This window comes from Neovison vison, chromosome 12 (assembly GCF_020171115.1).
Source record: "Neovison vison isolate M4711 chromosome 12, ASM_NN_V1, whole genome shotgun sequence".
NCBI lineage: Eukaryota > Metazoa > Chordata > Mammalia > Carnivora > Mustelidae > Neogale > Neogale vison.
Genome location: NC_058102.1, coordinates 6,729,146 through 6,748,196, shown reverse-complemented (window position 1 = coordinate 6,748,196; position 19,051 = coordinate 6,729,146). Strand labels below are relative to the sequence as shown.

Below are 19,051 nucleotides of genomic sequence, written 5' to 3'. Positions count from 1 at the left end.
TCTCTCTCTCTCTCAAATAAATAAATAAAATCTTTAAAAAAAATTTCTTCTTTTTTTTTTTTTAATTTTTTAAAGATTTTATTTATTTATTTGACAGGCAGAGATCACAAGTAGGCAGAGAGGCAGGCAGAGAGAGAGGAAGGGAAGCAGGCTCCCTGCTGAGCAGAGAGCCCGAAGCGGGGCTCCATCCCAGAACCCCAGGATCACGACCTGGGCCAAAGTCAGAGGCTTAACCCACTGAGCCACCGAGGTGCCCCTTCTTCTTCTTTTTTAATATTTTATTTATCTATTTGACAGAGAGAGAGAGAGAGCACAAACAGGGGAATGGCAGGCAAAGGGAGGGAGAGAAGCAGGCTTCCCACTGAGCAGGGAGCCCGATGCTGGGCTTGATCCTAGGATCCTGGGATCATGATCTGAGCTGAAGGCAGATGCTTAACCGAATGAGCCAGCCACGCACCCTGATAATTTTTTCTCCTTTGATTCCTTTTAGAACCATTGGTTGTTCAGGAGTATGTTGATTCCCACATATTTGTGAATTTCCAGTTTTCCCCTTGTTACTGCCTTCTAGTTTTCTACTGATGTGTTGGAAAAAATACTTGCTATAATTTAAATCTTAAATTTGTTAAGACTTGTTTTGTGATATATTGTATGATCTATCCTGCAGAATGTTATGCGTGCACTTAGGAAGAATGTATGTTCTGCTGCTGTTTAATGCAGTGTTCTGCATATGTTTTTAGGCCCGTTTAGTCATAGCTGAAGTCCAATATTTTCTTACTGATTTTTGTCGGGATGTTCTACCCATTGTTGAAAGTGTGATATTGAGTTCCTCTGCCATTACTGGATTATTGGCTATTTCTCCCTTCAGATCTGTTAGTATTTACTTAATATAATTAATGTTGGGTGCATATATGATTGCTATGTCCTCTTGATGAATTGACCTTTTATCATTATATAATGACCTTCTTTGTCTCTTGTTATAGTTTATGGTTTAAGGTCTATTTTGTCTAAGGGTGGTTATCCCTGCTGTCTCTTGGTTTCCAGTTGTATAGAATATCCTTTTCCATCTCTTCACTTTGAGCCTGTGTGTCCTTAAAGCTGAGGTGAGTCTCTTGTAGCAACATACAGTTGGATCTTGTTTTTTAATCCATTTATATCAAGAGTAATTATCGATAAGTAAGGACTTATTAATGCCATCTGATTAATTGTTCTTTGGCCTTTTTTTTCAATTTTAATTTTTAATTTTTAAAGTTTTTAAGATTTTATTTGTTTATTTGACAGACAGAGATCACAAGTAGGCAGAGAGGCAGGCAGAGAGAGGAGGAAGGCTCCCCGCTGAGCAGAGAGCCTGATGCAGGGCTTGATCCCAGGACCCTGAGATCATGACTTGAGCTGAAGGCAGAGGCTCTAATCCACTGAGCCACCCAGGCGCCCCTCTCCAGCTATTTTTTAAAAAGTTCCCTGTACCTTTCTCTCTCTTTTGCTGTCTTCTTTTGTGAATTGATGATTTTCTGGAGTGTTATGCTTTGATTCCTTTGCCTTTATCTTTTGTGTATCTATTGCAGGGTTTTGTTTTGTGGTTACCATGAGGCTTACATAATATATCTTATAGAAACAGCAGTCTATTCTATGCTGATAACAACTTTACTTCAAGCATATGCAAAACTCTACACTTACTTTCCCTCTTTTTACATTTTTGATGTCACAGTTTATCTCTTTTTATTGCAGATTCATTAACAAATGATTGTAGCTATCATTTTTAATACCTTTGTCCTTTAACCTTTATACCAGAGTTAAATGCTTAATACACCACCATGTTACAGTATTAGAATATTCTGAATTTGACTATACAGTTGGCCCTTGAGCAACATGGGTTAGAATTGTGCGAGTCTACTTATACAAATTTTTTAGAGTTGTCAATAAAAGCCACAAGTCATTTATTTACAACTGCCCTCTCCCCCCCATTGTCACAGACTGAATAGAAAGTGACTGGTGCGGGTCATTACCTGTCACTTCATGGGTACCTGTGGAGGCGCGCAGAGGCTGTCAGCAACAACAGGGGGTCCAGGAGCAGCCAGGGACGCAAGGTGCCCTCTGTGTGCAGCGACAGTGCTGTATAGGGAGACCCACACCCTCCACCCCTGCCCGTGAGTGCTCCAGACGTGCTTCAGGGCTGTGGTAGTGCAGCTGTGAACCTTGGGTCCCTCCAGGGTGGAGTGTGGACCCCTTCCTGCAGTGGCCTACACCTTCAGCCTACACCTCCTGCCTTCAGCTTCCCAGAGGCTGATGCACTCACATGTAACTGCAGCTGCTGATGGCTAATGCCTACCTCCAAGCAGATGGGGCAGCTTTACTGCATCTCTAGGTCACTGTCATTGCTGCGGGCCATCCTGGTGGCTGCCACCACTAAGCCAAAAACCACCAGGCTGTGGAACTTTGCCATCCCAGGGTGCTCTACCCAGTCGGCCCAGCCCGCCTAGTTTTTTTTCAGTAAATATACATATGGTACTGTACTTCCTCTTCCTTATGATTTTCTTAACATTCTCTTTTCTTTAGCTTACTTTATTGTAAGAATATGGCATATGATACATATAATGTACAAAAATAATGTACAAAATATCAGTAAGGCTTCCAATCAACAGTAAGCTATTAGGAGTTAAGTTTTGGGGAGTCAGAATTATAAGGGAATTTTTGACTGTGCAGAGGTCAGTGCCCCTAATTTCCTCCCCACCCCCGTGTTGTTCAAGGCTCAACTATATTTACCTTCCCAGTGTGTTGCATATTTTCATGTTTTCACATTACTAATTAGCATACTTTCATTGCAGTTTAAAGAGGTCCTTTCAGGGGCGCCTGGGTGGCTCAGTGGGTTAAGCCTCTGCCTTTGGCTCAGGTCATGATCCCAGGGTCCTGGGATCGAGCCCGCATCGAGCTCTCTGCTCAGTAGGGAGCCTGCTTCCTCCTCTCTCTCTGCCTGCCTCTCTGCCTACATGTAATGTCTGTCTGTCAAATAAATACACAAAATCTTAAAAAAAAAAAAAAAGTCCTTCAGCATTCCTTATAAGGCACTTCTGTAGATATATATATTTTTTTATTCTTTTTTTTTTTTTAAAGATTTTATTTATTTATTTGACAGAGAGAAATTACAAGTAGATGGAGAGGCAGGTAGAGAGAGAGAGAGGGAAGCAGGCTCCCTGCTGAGCAGAGAGCCCCATGCGGGACTCGATCCCAGGACCCTGAGATCATGACCTGAACCGAAGGCAGCGGCTTAACCCACTGAGCCACCCAGGCGCCCCGATATTTTTAAACATTTTATTTATTTATTTGACAGAGAGCAAGAGCACAGGCAGGGAGTGCGACAGGCAGAGGGAGAGGGAGAAGCAGGTTCCCTGCTAAGCAAGGAGCCCAATGCAGGGCTTGATCCCAGGACCCTGGGATCATGATCTGAGCCTAAGGCAGACACCTAACTGAGCCACCCAGACGCCCCTTATAAGGCACTTCTGGTGATGAATTCCCTCTGCTTTTGTTTGTCTGAGGTAATCTTTGTTTTTCTCTCATTTCTGAAGGAGAACTTTGCCAGGTCATTCTTGGTTGCAGTTTGATTCTTTTGGCACTTTGAGTATATCATCCCACTCTCTTGTGTGAGGTTTCTGCAGAGAAATCCACTGATACTTTATGGGGATTCTCTTGTAAGTTATAAGCTTCTTTACTCTTGCTGCTTTTTTTTTTTAAGATTTTATTTATTTATTAGAGAGAGAGTGTGTGCACAAGTGAGAGATTACAAGCAGGGGCAGTGGCAGAAGGAAAGGGAGAAGCAGAATTCCCATTGAGCAAGGAGACTGATGCGGGGCTCGATCCCAGGACCCTGAGATCATGTCCTGAGCCAAAGGCAGCCGCCCAACAGACTGAGTCACCCAGGAACCCCTTCTCTTGCAGCTTTTAAGATTCTTTCTTTGTTTTTGATTTTCAGCACTTTCATCCTAATGTATGTTGGAGAAAATCTCTTAAAGTTGGGACTTTGGGAACTCTCAGCCATTCTTTCTTTCTTTCTTTTTTTTTAAAGATTTTATTTATTTATATGACAGACAGAGATTACAAGTAGGCAGAGAGGCAGGTAGAGAAGAGAGAAGAGGAAGCAGGCTCCCCGCTGAGCAGAGAGCCCGTTGCGGGGCTCGATCCCAGGACCCTGGGATCATGACCTGAGCTGAAGGCAGAGGCTTTAACCCACTGAGCCACCCAGGTGCCCCAGCCATTATTTCTTTAAATAAGTTTTCTCCATCTGCTTCTCCCTCTCTTTTCCTTCTGGGGCTCCAATAATTAGCATTTTGTTTCTTTTGATGGCATCCTATAGATCATATAGGCTTTTTTCACTAATTCCTTCTTTTTCCTTTGTTACTCTCTGACTGGATAATACCAAAGTTCCTTTGTTCTAATTCACAGATTCTTTCTCCTGATTGCTTCATTCTACAGCTGATGCTCTCTGTGGCATTTTCCACCTCATTCAATGTATTCATCAGCTCCAAAGTTTATTTGGTTCTTTTTTGGTATGATTTTGATCTCTTCTGTCTTTCTAGCTCTGATTTCTATCTCTATCTCATTTTATTCGTCTATTCTTTTCCTGATTTCATTGAATTGTCTTTCTGTGTTTTCTTGTAGCTCATTGAGCTTCCTTAAAACAGCTATTCTGAATTTTTAAAAAAGATTTTATTTATTTATTTGAGAGAGAGAGAGAGTATGAGTGGGGAGGGGGAGAGGGAGAAGCAGTCTCCCTGCAGAGCAGGGAGCCCGATACAGGGCTCAGTCCCAATCGTGGGCTCAATCCCTGAGATCATGAGCTGAGCCGAAGGCAGATGCTTAAATGGCTGAGCCACCCAGGCGTCTCTGACGGCCTCTGTTTTGTTTTCTCAAGTAGGGTTAAAGCTCACGTTTGTGGTCTGTCCCCAGTCTGGAGACTCAGGCTGGCTTTCTGGGAGTGCTCGCTAGCCATGTCGCAAAGCTCACTCTTGCCACCATCAAGAGTTTGCACAGAAATCATCCATAGGGTAAGGGGGTGAGACGGGCTCAGGGGGGTGAGATGCGCGGCTCAGGGATACCTCTGAGCCAGTTGGAGGGATCTGCAGACAAGGTCAACGTGTGGGCAGGCTTCTTATTGACGTCTGGAACTCAGTAGGAGCCACGTCCTTTTAATGCCTTCTGAGGGTCTTATCTGTCACTTTCCCAGCCTTTTCCCACTCCCAAGTCACAGAGCTCATGACTCAGTACTCTGGTCAGCGCGAGTGAGAAGTAGGTTTGTTTGGCAACTTGCTGCACAACTGGGGAAGCCATGTGCTCTCTCGCATGCCCTTATTTTTCCCCATGGGAGAAATCGAGGGCCAAGAAACATCTGACTTGGCACTGAGCTATGCTCTTGGGGGAGGAGTGACATGTTCCTCCTTCCCTCTCCGGTATGTTCACGTTTTTATTTTCTTTCTCCAGTGGTGTGCTAGAACTTCTTCACAGGAAACCTGGGCTTCCACAAAGGCTCTCTTGGGTGGGTGATTGTCTAAGACAGTGATCGCCAGCATCTCTCAGGCTGGAGCCGGTTCCCAGGCCCTGCAGGGTTCAAGCCGGGAGTAAGGTCTGCACACCTATTACCTGATGAACTGGTGGTCTAGACTCTTCCCTCTCGGGCTCTGTGGGGTGTGGTGTTGAGTCCCACACCTAAACTTTTGTCTGTGAATGAATGCCAACTTGTTGTTTTCGAGTTGGGATGTGGGTACGTGAGGGCTAACTTGTTGAGCTACCCCACCTTTTAAATTCTTACCCTTTCCCCCCTGAATATCTGCCTGGTAGATTATATTCTTCTCCCTCTCCTTGTTCACCCTTTTGTGGGTGGAAATGACATGGGGAAGAGTGAGGCTGGCTCTGATATTCCGGTAAGGATGGCAGAAAACTTTGGATAACATCAAATGGGAAAAAAGGAATATTACAATGTTATTTTGCTTTTTGCCAGGAGTCTGAAAAAAGAAGGAAGTAGAGAAAGACTCATTAATGGCAAGCTGACATCTAACTGATCCCCATAATCCATCGTGCCCAGCAGCGGCAGGAGGATGCCCGTTCCTAACGACCCCCACTCCCATCCTTCTTTTTTTTTTTTTTTTCAGTCCCATCCTTCTTCATTCCTCCTCTCGGGCATCCTAAGGCTGGAAGATATGCCCGTCTGTATTGGACTTCCCTTTTGTGTGTGTGTGTGTGTGTGTGTGTGTGTGTGTGTGTTGTTGCATTCCTGGGGAATGCTGCTGTCCTGTTTGCGATCCAGACCGAGAATGTTCTTCACAAGCCCGTGTGCTACTTTTACCCATATTGGACCCTACTGATCTGGGCCTCTCCACAGCCTCCAACACCTAAATGCTGGGCATCTTCTGACTGAGTCTCAGGGATATATCTCTTTTTTAAAAAATATGGCAAAAAAACATAATATAAATCCTATCTTAACCATTTTTAAGTGTCTATTTCAGTAGTGTTAACTGTACTCACATCGTTGTGCCGTGGATCTCTAGGAACTTTTTCATGCGAAACTGAAACGCCACACCCATTGAACAACACCCCATTCCCTCCTCTTCCAAACCCCTGGAAACTACCATTCTACTTTGTTTCTACAAGGTTGACTACTTTAAATACCTCACATAGGGGAATCACACAGTATCTGTCTTTTTGTGGCACACTTATTTCACTCAGTATATCCTCAAGGTCCATCCATGTTGTAGCGTGTTGTAGACAGAATGTCCTTCTTTTTTAAGGCTGAATAATATGTGTGTGTATATTTTATTCCTTTGTCCTTTCATCCATCAGTGGACTTTTGGGTTACATGTCCTGACTATTGTGCTTAATACTGCTGTGGGTATGGGTGTGAATTTTGTTGTTTTTGTTGTTTTAAAATTTTTATTTTAAAATAATCTCTCCAGCCAACATGGGGCTCAAACTTACAACCCCGAGATCAAGAGTCGCACACTTTATCAACTGAGCCAGCCAGGCGCCCTGGTGTGAGTTTTTTTTTAATGGCTTTACTGGGATATAAATCACATAACCACAGTTCGTTCATTTAATGTGTGCAATTCAATGGGTTGTAGTATATTCAACAGATACGTGCAACCATTCCTGTAGTCAAGAACTTTTTCATCACCCCAGAAAGAAGCCTTGTACCCTTTAGTTGTTATCCCTTATCCTACCATCCTCCCCACCTGGCCCTAAGCAACCACTAATCTACTCTCTGTTTCTGCACATTACCCAATCCTGGACTTTAAAAGGAATGGAATCATATACTATGTGGTCTTTTGTGACCAGCTTCTTTCCCTTAGCGTACAGTTTTCAAGGTTCATCTGTGTCGTGGCTCGTGTCAGTACTTGACTCCATTCTGTGGCTAATATTACATTGTATGGTTAACCATATTTTATTTATGCACTCAGGAGCTGGTGGACATTTGGGTGGTTTCCACCTATTAGCTGCTATGAATGATGCTGCTATAAACATCTGTGTGCAGGGTTTCATGTGGACATATGTTTTCATTTCTTTTGGATACTTAGATGTGGAATTTCTAGGTCATATAATAACCCTATATTTAATCATTTGAGAAATTGCTAGATCCTTTTCCCCAAGAGCTGTATCAGTTTTACATTTCTACCAGTAGCATATGGGGGTTCTAATTTCCCCATGTCTTTATCAACAATTTGACTTTTTTATTCTAGCTATCCTTTTAGGTGTGAAGTGGTATCTTCTGGTTTTTATTTGCATTTCCCTAATGATGAGTGATGTGGAGCTCTGGCCATTTGCTTATCTTTCTTGGAAAAATGTCTATTCAGATCCTGTACCCATTTTTAAATTGGGTTTTTGATTGTTGAGTTGTTAAAGTTCTCTATGTATTTTGACAGAAGTCCCTTATATGACATGTAAACTGCAAGTATTTTCTCCCATTGTATGTGTTGTCTTTTTTCATAGAAGTAAATTATACCTACAGATTTCCCTCTGATCCCTAGTTTTACTCCGTAAGTTTTGGTATGTTATGTTTTTGTGTTTGGGGTACATTGTATGTTCATTTTCATTCATCTCAAGTATCTTCCCTAGTCTGTACTGATAGGCTTCTGTCTTGCTGCTTTCAAAATTCTCCATTTGTCTTTTGAGAGTTTGATTGGGTTCTGTCGAGGACTGAATCCCTTTGAGTTTATCCTACTTGGAGCTCATGAATTTCTTGGATGTGTAGCTTAATTTTTGTCATCAAATAGGGGAAACCTGTAGCTATGATTTTTTTCAAATATTCTTTCTTCCCTTTTTCTCTCTTCTGCGTATGTCCTTGTGCTGCAAGTGTCCTGTAGGTCTCTGAGTCTCTGTTCATTTTTCTTCATTCTGCTATTCCGTAGACAGGTTAATTTCAATGGACCTAACTTTGAGCTTGCCGATTTCTTCTGCCTGGGCATGTCAAGTTAATTTTTTTTTTTTTAAAGATTTTATTTATTTATTTGACAGAGAGAGATTACAAGTAGGCAGAGAGGCAGGTAGAGAGAGAAGGAGGAGGAAGCAGGCTCCCTGCCGAGCAGAGAGCCCGATGCGGGACTCGATCCCAGGACCCCGAGATCATGACCTGAGCCGAAGGCAGCGGCTTAAGCCACTGAGCCACCCAGGCGCCCCTCAAGTTAAATTTTTTTTATCTGTTATTGTACTTTTCAATTTGTATTTGGTTCCTTTCTGTAATTTCAGTCTCTTTACCAATTATCTATATAGTGAGACATCATTCTTATTTTTCTTTAACTCTTTATCCATGGTTTCTTTTAGCTCTGTGAACAGATTTAAAATAGAGTAATCTAAAGCATTACCAAGCTTGCTGTTCGTAGCAATGTTCTACTCTGTCTAAACTGCGGGCACTCTGGGTTGTTGCAGGCTTTTGATTCACTTCCAGAGTTCTGTGCAAGTTGATTCTGATATGTGGCAAGTTTATCATTGCTTTTACAGAGGGAACAAACATTTGGTGGTTATTACTGGCCACTTTTGTTGACTCCTTGCTCGCATTTTGATTCAAACAAACTAAAGAGAGAGATTTTTGAGACAGTTGGCAAAAACTGAACACAGAATGGTTATGAGATTATTAAAAACTTTATTTTGTTGGCCAGGAAAATTATATTAAGGTCACATATGTTTTTAAAGACCTGCTAGAGCTACATAGTGGCATTTACAGTTTTCTTTGATTTACTTTCAAATACTCCAGCTCACAAAAAGTACATGTGGGAAGACAGCTATGAAATCTTAGCACATGTTGATGGTTGCTCGAACTGGGTAATGGGTACACAGAGTCCACCAATTTAGTTTTGTGTTTGAAAATTTTTATAATCTTTCTTAAAAGATGAGGTGTACCGTTGGGTCCAAACAAGGATGCCTTGAACTGGGAAAAAATAATTGAGCTCCTAATTGGCCTTGGGTAGAAGGGAGTAAAACCACCCCTGGAAGATGGGCAGGGGTGATATCGAGAGCATGAAGGCTAAAGAGAGAGCATCGATCTGGTACCCCCAGGATAAAAGGACAAGTTATACCACAAGTGAAGACATGTAACCGCGTCTCAGTCTGGAGGGCAAATGAACTGACTGGTCAAGTCTGGGCTGCTCCCTAACCCTGGCTCCCAAGTCTGTGGTCTCAACCACCATCCCCTGCTATTTCCCCCACCTTTCCCCCAGGGCAGTAGGAAAGACTTCTTTCCTAGGACTGGCCGAAGAATGCACCCCACCTGAGGCCATTCCCTCTAGACTTGACTCGGGCTATAATCAGGATCCAAAGCTGGAGCTCTGTGGGGTGACAGGCCTCCAAGGGAGGAGGTAGGCCTCTGACACTCTGAGTGACCCACCGCCTTAAGACATCAGCTGGGAAAAGGGAGCTCTCTCTGATGACCCCAGACTCAATCAGTGAAGCCCCAGTGATCTAAATGACACAGTAAAACATGCAGTTCTTTATACCATATTCCTATAAAGGAACTCAAACCCTGAGGGAGGGAGCATGGGAGATCTACCAGAAGAGTTCCCACAGGACAAAAGAGTGCAAGGCCTGAGGCACGGGGCGCTCCCAGCTTCAGAGCCCAGGGAAAGCCTACCTAGCCTGCTCTGCTGCCGGCTTTCCAGATGGGGACAAGAGCCATCAGGGACCACAGGTGCCTTGTGGCCTTGGCTAAATGAATAGGGTTTGGGAAATAGGAACCAAAGGGAGGCAGTCAAGAACCTGCCATTCTTCGACTTTCTTGAGGAGGAGGAGGAGCAGGAAGTATACTCTAAGACACAAAGAGCCCCTCGACTTGTCTTTGGACACAGCGGTGGGATCTGAACCTCCTCGGAAGCCAGGTTAGGAAAAGAGAAACCGAGGGAGGGCTGGGGCACTGCCGGGCAGAGGACCAGCTGTCGTGGCCCTGTGCGAGAAGGCTGGCTGACCCCCTCATGGGCAGCCTGCTCCAGAGTGCCACTGAACGAAGCCCTGCAGGAAGGGGGACATGAGCAGGCGGGGGCTGGAGACAATGCAAAATCCTTAGCAGATCAGGGTCTTCTATTAGCAGGAGGGCTGAGGAGTGAGTCTGAATGGGTGGGGGAGGGGTGCACAAGACAAAGGGCCTGGGCACGCTGCTGCTCTGCTTCACAGTCCTTCCTGCTCTGTTGGGCAGAGCAGGGTGGCTCCCCGGGGAGAGGCAAGTCTGGCAGGTCTAGGAAGTACAGTCTGCAAGTCACTTTGGAAAATGAGGAGCCAGAAGGTGCCACACACCTTCCATGTGGGGTGAGATCTGAAACCAGCAGCCTGCGTACTGCCCCTCCCAGAGTCCCTCACTGAAGGTGCCCGTGGCCCCAGGTCCATACTGCAACTACTCAGTTAAAGAACAGCTTTATTGGTAACCTGACGGAACTAAGGCTACCTTGGTGGTATTAGCCTGTAAGGCCTTATCCATGCGGGAAAACCAGTCACACGATTCATGGCAGTTCCTGACAAGAGGTCAGATCTCCACTCCTAATCATAAGAAAAATTCCAAATTTACAAATTTCCAAAAAACTTCCTGATTTCAGAGTGAACAAAAAGGTCAGAGGGTTATCAGTCCCCCTGCTTGTGGGGGCTCAGGAGGCTGGCTGAGTTGCTCAGTAACATCTGTGGGGCCGCGCAGGCAAGATGGAAGCCAGGAAGGCCATGGGAAATCGCCCCAAGACAAGTTTCCAAGAAGGTTCACACTTGGGCAGGGCATGGAACCTGGCCCTGAGATTGCACTTTGGGTCTGACGGGGCCAAGTCCCCGAGCGCGCCTGGGTGTCCGAGAACCCCGCCTGCCGGCCTCGGCATGTGGAGGCTCCATAGTCTGGGCTCAGCGGCGCCGCCACAGCCTGTGCCATGTCTCAGCTCCTCAGTGCTGGGGCGTCCCCAGCTTCCTGACGGGATACAGGTACCACATCACCACCCCTGAGGGGTTGATGATCACTGTGAAGTTGGTTTTAGAGTGGAGGCCACTGATGACATCACCCGTGTAGACGTTCTGGGCCTGCAGGGGGAGGAGACATCAGCAAAACCACTAGAAGAACAGCTGCACAGAGCCCCCCTCCGAGGGCAGGAAAGCCTGGACTTCGGCCTGTGGCAGGCTTCCGGGGTGCCCCAGAGAAAGGGGAGCACGGCACCTCCCATCACTTCTCCATTGGCAAAGTCAGCAGTTGCCCAAACACAGGCAGCGGCGAAAGCCCCAGCCCACGGATAATCGGAGGAACGTGCTGGCAAGGACAGACCAATAAGAGGACGTGTGCAGCTTCAGGGCACAGGCCTTAATTATACAGAGAAGCTCTGTTTGCAGAGCCTGAAAACACCAGCGCGGAGAAGGGTACGGCCACAGCCCTGCACACCTGCAGCTGCCCCGCAGGCTCCTGCCAGAGGCCCCAGGCTCCAAGGCCTAGGGGAGGCCCTGTACGAGGCAGCAGCACCCCAGCCATGCCCTCCCAGGGAAATCTGCAGCCCCGCGGGTAGCAGGGTACTCACCTCATACGTGTGGGAGCTGTTGAAGTTGAGCCTGGCGAGGGAGGAGTGGTAGTGATACGGCAGATCTGTCCGGCGGCTGAAGAAGACTAAGGCGCTGGCCGCGTTGGCCAGGGGCCGCATGAACACTTCAATGCGGGATTTCTCCTAGGCACACAAGGTGGCTTCCAGCTGGCCTCCCTGCTCAGGCAGGCCCTGAAACCCCCTCCCCAGCCTTCCTTTGAGCTCTGGGTCTCCCTAGCCCACACTTGCATATCATGAAGAAGTTTGGGGGGATACCCGGGCCCTCTAGCACCCCAACTTACTCTTGCCTGACTCAACTGTGTGCCAGGCCCCATGCTAGAACACAGAGACAAATGCTGTATGAGGTCCTGTCTCGGAGAGGCAGGGTCAGGGGTGGGATAGATATGGGCAGCTGCTGGCACTGGACTGGAGGCCACTGTCCAGGAAGGACGATGAACTCTGGCCTGAGTAGCCAGAAGGGTGAAGCCCCATCTTCCAGAAGGTCCCTGGGCCAGGTTCCACCATAAGCCCCTCCAGTAGGAATTAAGTTACCTCCTTGGGGCATCATCGACTCCGTACGTTACTTCTAGAAGTTGTATGGATTTCTTTTAACTAGAGAGGGGGAAGATCTGTGCAAACAGCACAGGCTTTGAGGCTCGACTGTTGGGAGTTAAGTCCTACTGTACCACCTACCAATTCTGTGGCCTTGTGTTACTCAGACTCCTCAAGTCTCAGTTTCCTCATTTGTAAGATGGGGAGGAGTATTCACCTTCTGAGAAAAGGTACCAGAACGCCCAGTGCACAGCAGGTTCTCGGTGAACAGCCAGTGCTAGTTTCGTACTAGTAGTGGTTCATTCCTTGGCTCAAACAATTCCTAAGCTCTGGAGGGAAGCCCTAGTTCTCTGCCAGGCATCACCGACGTGTGCAGAAGTCTTATACTGCCAAGTCGAGGGACCCCATTGTCCTGTATGCACTTGCGGGGTGATGTGTCCCTTCCCCAGATCCCATGAGCTCTGGCTTTGCTCTCACTCAGGCAAAGGGGCACCGGGGGGGAAGGGGCGGACAGCTGGAGCAGCTCCTGGTAGAATCCTTGACTGAATGCAACCAGGAAGGAGGGCTGAGCAGATTTCAGAGGCCTAGCCCTCTGTGATCTCCGGCTTGCAGCCTTGTTCTCAGGGGAGCCCAGTCCCTTGGCCTCCCCTTCCCTCCCCCCACACCCCAGTACCTTGCGAATCCTGCGTCCTTGGATGCCCAAGGGATCCTGGTTGATTTTGATCATGAGTGGATTCTGCAGAATGTCCATGTTCTGGGCTGAGATGGTACGCAGGTCCGTGGACATGAAGAGGGGCGCTGCCAGCACCGTCCATAGTGCCATCTGGGCCCGGGCTTGCTCAAAGCTGAGGCCAAAGTTCCCTATGAGCAGCTGGGGTCAGAGAAGAGAGGAGCGGTCAGCTCTGTCCTCTCCAGGGAAGTGGGCACAAGACCCAACCCTAAACGCATAGCCAAGGCAAGAGGAGATGGGGAGGACAGCCTGTGAACACCACTTCTCAGCCGCGTGGCCTTGGGGTGAGCCGAGCACTCTCCCTGTGAGCCTCAACTTTTTATTTCACCAAGAATACAGGGTGAGCGTATGTCCTGGCCACACCACAGGTTATTCAGATGATCCAGTGGGATCCCGTGGCCGAATGTGCTTAGACACGAACACCAAAGTCAAGAAATACAGTCGGAGTGGCAGCCGTAGGTAACCAGACCTGGACAGAATCCCTGCTCCCTTTCCCAGCCATCCACCTGCCCTAGCCACAGGCGACAGGACCAAGGGGGCCTTCCTGACCCCAGGGCAACCAGTCCACAGACTGGACACAAACAGTAATGGCTAACGCAAGCAACGTGCTTGGGTACTTAGTGATACCAACTGAACCACCACGGGGTGTGCGCCAAACTGTGCTGAGCTTTTTAAAGAACCATTCGTTTCAATACTCGGAACAGCCCTATATGAGGTAGCTACTCTTCTCATTTTCCAACTGACAAAACTGAAGCACAGGAAAAATTAAGTCACTTTCCCAAGGCTGAGTGGCAGAGCGGGAACCAGAACTCCAAAGCAGGCCAATCTGTTTCTCCAGGCGTCTATCTGGCCTCCGTAATAATAGTATATACAATAATGTAATTATTATAATCATCACTGGGAGTAAATGCTTGTTGGCTAAATGAAGGGACAGCTATAAAGTAAGATAAATTGCAAGACAATTTCGGTCATGGGGCTCTGAGGTAGGCACGAGGGGCCACCTCTGCCTGTCGAGGCTCTGCGGGCTGTACCAGGGCACAGGGCAGGGCAGTCTAGGGAGGGAGTGGCCAGAGCGCGTGGACTCTTCGTGACCCTCACCCCCCAGCAGAATACAGTCCCACAAGCGGCACTACAGACCGGGTTCTCAGGTTTCAAGAAACATCAGAACTGCCTGAGAAGATGGTTAACAATGGGCATTGCGAGGCCCTCTTCGAACATTCTGATCCAAGAGGTGGGGGTGGGGCCCTGGGAAGAGAGGAAGACAAGCTCCCATCTGAGTCCACCGCAGCTGGTTCAAGGACATGTTTTAGAGACACTGATCTAGAACCTGGCGGTGAGCATCTAGGAAGACAGCACAGGGCAGTGGGGAGAGGGTCTGTCGTGACCACGCCCCCTCCATGCCGGTACCATGTCTGGGTCGTTCCAGTGCCCAGGGCCTGCCACCGGCTGCAGGATGTCCTGGTTGTCCACGAACCAGTCCAGGATGGAGAGCACGCTACTCCAGGAGTCCTGGATGTCGTCATAGTTGCGCCAGAGGTTGCAGATTTCTGCCAGCAGAGTGTAGTTCACCTGGATGTTGGGGGAAAGCGGAGTCCGGCACCAGAGGCAGGCCGTGCTGCCTGGAGGCTGGCACAGGGGATGAGGAGCCTCAGCAGGAGACGTGGAGGGTGGGGGATGGGGATGGGGACAGAGAACAGGTCCTGAGCCAGATGAGGAAGGCCTCCCCTGCTCTCACATGCCATCTGGGCCAAGCCCAGGGAGGTGCCCAGGCTGGTGTGCCCACAGCCCCCTCACCCCTATATTCTCTCAGTGAGTCCCGCCACCTGCCGGCGCTCTCCCTCCGGTAAGCCGGTCGGATCCCGCCCTTTCCAGGGTCCTAGGTGCTGAAGGGCCCCTGGGGAGGTTCAGCTACACCTGCCTGGCCTCACCAGCCTTCTGGACCTCCTGGGCCACTCAGTACCGCCAGGATTCTGCCCACATGCTGGGTGACGTGTGTCTGCCCATGACGTGCGGTTCCTATGCCTTGGACGCCCATCCCTTCAGTCCACCTCACAAGTGTCTCCTCTTCTCTAGACCCAGGGCTGGCTGAGGCCCCCCTTGGGGCACTTACAATCCTCTCCTAGACCCACAAATCAGCACATGGGCAGCTGTGCGCAGCCCTGACTGCACAGGGGCGAGGAGGCTTGAGTGTGGGGCGCACTGCCAGGCAGGTGCACAGAAAGGCTTACCTTTGGGGGAAGGCCCCCTTCGTAGGCTGGCCAACTGCAGGAGAAGGCAATGGGGCGGCCTGTGGCATTCAGGGCAGCTGCCATCTTGGGGTACCCTGGGGAAGCCCAACCCCCACACTTTAGGACTGAGGAGGCTCAGGAGAAAATCTGAGGCCTCAGCCCAAACCTCCCACCAAATGTGAGGAAACAGACTCAAAAGAGAGGCACTTCCTCTTTTGAGTCTGACTTCCTTGGTGGGGCATGCTGCCAAGCCATGTAGGAAGCCTGGGAGGTAGGAATACCCCCCAGCCTCTGGGCACAGGGAATTGGGAAATGCTACCCCCTAGGGGCCACGGGACAAGCCAGGTGGGCACCTGGGAGCTTTCCATGGCCGCCCCCCCCAGCCCCCTGCCCAGCCACCACCTCCCCCCCCGCCCCCGCCAGCTCTAGGACCCACCCTGGGCCCTTTCCTTGGGGGTCGAAAAGCAGCCATCCAACTTCAGCATGTCCACCTTCCACGCGGCAAAGGTTTGAGCGTCCTGAACCACCTTGTCTAGTGTGGTGCCTGGGTAGCCCATACAGGTGAAGTTGCCCATGTCCTCGTAGATGCCCAGCTTCAGGCCCAGGGAGTGAGCCTGTGAGGGTTGAGGACACCGCGGGCTCAGGCGGGGAGCCACCTCACAGGCACATCTGACCAGGCCTCATTATAAAACTATCAATGGCTCCCCCTGCCCAAAGGAAAGGGTCTCCGTGTGCTGGCCTGGCCCCTGCCAACCACAGTCCTTCTCCTCCCTCCAACACACGCCTCCCCATGGGCAGGTTCTGGCTTCTAGGCCTGGCTTCTGCCGCTGCTCTGCCCCCAATGCCACTTCACTTGTATCAGCTCAGGAACCGCCTCCTCCGGGGAATCTTTCTGAAATCCCAGGCTGGATAAGACGCCTTTCCCACCGCAGTGGGCCCAAGCGAGCTGTTCATTTATCTGCCTCCCCCACCAGACTGAGATTTTTCAAGCAGGGGCTGCAGAACTGAACCCTGAGTGAAGTGGTGGCGGTGGGGCCGCGTGCGGTCTGGACCCCAGCTCTAGGGCAGGGCGGGGGGGGGCTCACATAGTCCGCCAGGAAGGCAATGCCGTTGGGGAAGCGCTTGGGGTCGGGCACCAGGTTGCCTTTAGCGTCACGCCCACCAATCCAGCAGTCGTCGATGTTGAGGTATACGTAGCCTAGGTCCCGCCATCCATCCTGTGCCAGGTGGTCGGCCATCTCCATGAAGAGCCGCTCACTGGTGAGAGGCAGGGTAGGGGGGCAGCTCGGTCACCCCCCCGCCCCCTTCTTCAGAGCTTTTCAGACTTCCCAGATCATCTGAGTGTGAACCCAGGCTGTGAGAACCGTAATCGGGGGGAACGAAAGGAGTGGCCTGGCCCCAAGGCTTGCGCGACTGAGCCAGCTTTCACAATTATCTCCTTTCAGGGACCTCAGGGGCTGGGTCCACCACGATGTCCCTGACCCATCAGGGCTGACAGTCCCTACATGGGCCCCAAGCAGGGCACAGGCTGTCAGATGTCCCAGAAGTCCCCTCTGGCTGCATTCTCTCTGGGATGGGGCTCTCTGGCCCTGCCCTCCTTTCTAGCCGACCCTCCCCTCTCTGCCCCCCCACTCTGCTGGGTCTTGGGCGAGGCTGGTGCGGTGGTGGCCCTTCCTCACCTGATGCAGTTCTTCGGGTCCTCGTCGCAGTTGGTGTTGCAGCGAAAGCGTTCCCAGGCCAGCCAGCCCATGGGCGGCTTCCGCAGGAGCCCATTCTCTAGCACCAGCACATGGGCCACCAGGGCCAGCAAGAGCACTGCAGGGGGGTCAGAAAGACGACTGTCAGCGGCTCCCATAGTTGCCCCAGGCCTCACGCCACTCCATTCATACCCTGTCCGGCCTCGCTGTTCAGCTCTGCAGAGGCCGCTGGCCTTCTCCTTAGGGGAATCAATAAGGTAGAACTAGCTCTTCCTGCAGCTGCTGGCTGCAGCGGTCACAGTGAGGGGGCTCACGGCGCCTGGGACAGGGCGGTGTGTTCGGGGCCTGAGTCCCACTTGCTGTTGCCACAGCTGTTGTTGCTGGAATTCGTAAAAACTCACATCTGAGGTGGTATCCTTTCTATACCCTGACCATCTCCCCCCATTTACACAGAACTTGACAGAACCCTGTAGTCAGACTCCAGGTCTCCTGACCCCCATCCATAGGTCTTGCCTCTCCACCACAGAACCCGCCGCTCAAGAGGCCTCATAAGGGCTTAAGGGGTCAGCCAGGTTGGACCTGCACTAGCCAGCTCACCCGGGTGAACCCTTGCCCCCTAGGGCCTGTTTCCTTATCTGTAAGATGAAGTTACTGTAACTGACTTTACAGGGCTGTTCTCTGCCATGCTGATAACACATAAAATAGGACTTCTGCACTTTGAGGGAGAGAGGACCGGAAAGGAAGAGGCTTCTTTGGAGGGTAACTGATTCCTAGGTGGGGAGCATCTCCTTTCTGGTCCAGTTCCAAGAACAAGAGGAACATGTCTCCCCACATACCCACATCAGGGAAGGAGGCCCTGAAACCAGAGGGCTGGAACTTCCTCCAGGTAGCCCCTACCCCCAACGGGTCACCTACCCTCCCCCAAACCATCCCCACGAGCTAGGTACCTGTCTTCAGCAACATTGCTCTGGACTCAGCGTCTCGGAACCTGACCAGATGTGCTCTGCTTTTACCAGCTTTATATGTTGGACTTCGGAAGCTAAGAAACGTTAGAAAAGCACTGGGGTCACTACTGCCTCGCTAGCTCTGCCGCCCTTAGCCTTGGGACTGGATCCCCCACTCCGTCCCGAAGTCGCCCTCATTGCCCACCACCTCCGGCCCCCCGCCATCACTTCCCCGAGGTTGGGGATGCCTCAGAAATACTAGCCAAGGCGTCTTAGACGATAGACCCCACCCTCTCTGTAGTGCTGGGAACCCCGAGCGCCCACGGGCGGCCCTCCGCCGGGCCGGGGCCGCAAAAAGACAGCGATCCCCTCTGGGACGCCCGGGAAGAACCGAGGCGTCGGGCTGGGACCAGGCTTCGGACTCCCAGCGGGTCTGGGTTGTCCCCCCGCCCCCAAGGACCGCAGGCCAGCAGCCCCAGAGCGGGGACCCTCCCCAAGAGTGCCCCGCTCACGGAACTCACCCCGCGGACGCCCCCCGAACGCCACCCGCTGCTGCCTCTGGGGCAGCCGACTGCTGCTGTAACCCGATTTGCCTGCTGCGTTCCAGAGGGGGCGGAGCCCGGCGGCGGCACGCCTTCCCCGGCGGAACCTATCAGAATCCCCCTAGCAACGTCGCGTCCCGCCCGCTGTGAGCCCAATAAGCCCTCCCCCGAGCCTCCCCAAGCCCCGCCCCCCTCGAGCTCGGGTTCTGAGCCCAGCCCGCGCGCACGCCCGCCCGCCTAGCGAGTTTAAGGACTGGCTGACCTGGCTACCACGGCTCCCGGAGAGGGTAGTCGTTTCACCTCTGGGGGGTTCCTGAAGGCAAGCATAGTGCCCCGCACAGTGTACACGTTGAATA

The 19,051-nt window shown here is 50.4% G+C and overlaps 2 protein-coding genes across 2 annotated transcripts in view; one reads left to right on the top strand and one right to left on the bottom strand.

Annotated features, from left to right (window-relative positions):
* PHETA2 (PH domain containing endocytic trafficking adaptor 2) overlaps positions 1–19,051 on the top strand; it is a 45,623-nt gene that overhangs the window by 19,953 nt on the left and 6,619 nt on the right. The gene's annotated exons all lie outside the window — the stretch shown is intronic.
* On the bottom strand, positions 10,860–18,746 carry NAGA (alpha-N-acetylgalactosaminidase). Its single transcript, XM_044229246.1, has 10 exons — positions 18,675–18,746; positions 18,157–18,248; positions 17,192–17,327; positions 16,598–16,769; positions 15,949–16,126; positions 15,513–15,607; positions 14,692–14,853; positions 13,228–13,425; positions 12,003–12,146; positions 10,860–11,517 (listed from the first exon to the last, which is right to left on the bottom strand). The coding sequence occupies exons 2-10, from the start codon at positions 18,170–18,172 to the stop codon at positions 11,383–11,385; spliced, it is 1,236 nt and encodes a 411-aa protein (XP_044085181.1). The 5' UTR covers positions 18,173–18,248; positions 18,675–18,746; the 3' UTR covers positions 10,860–11,382.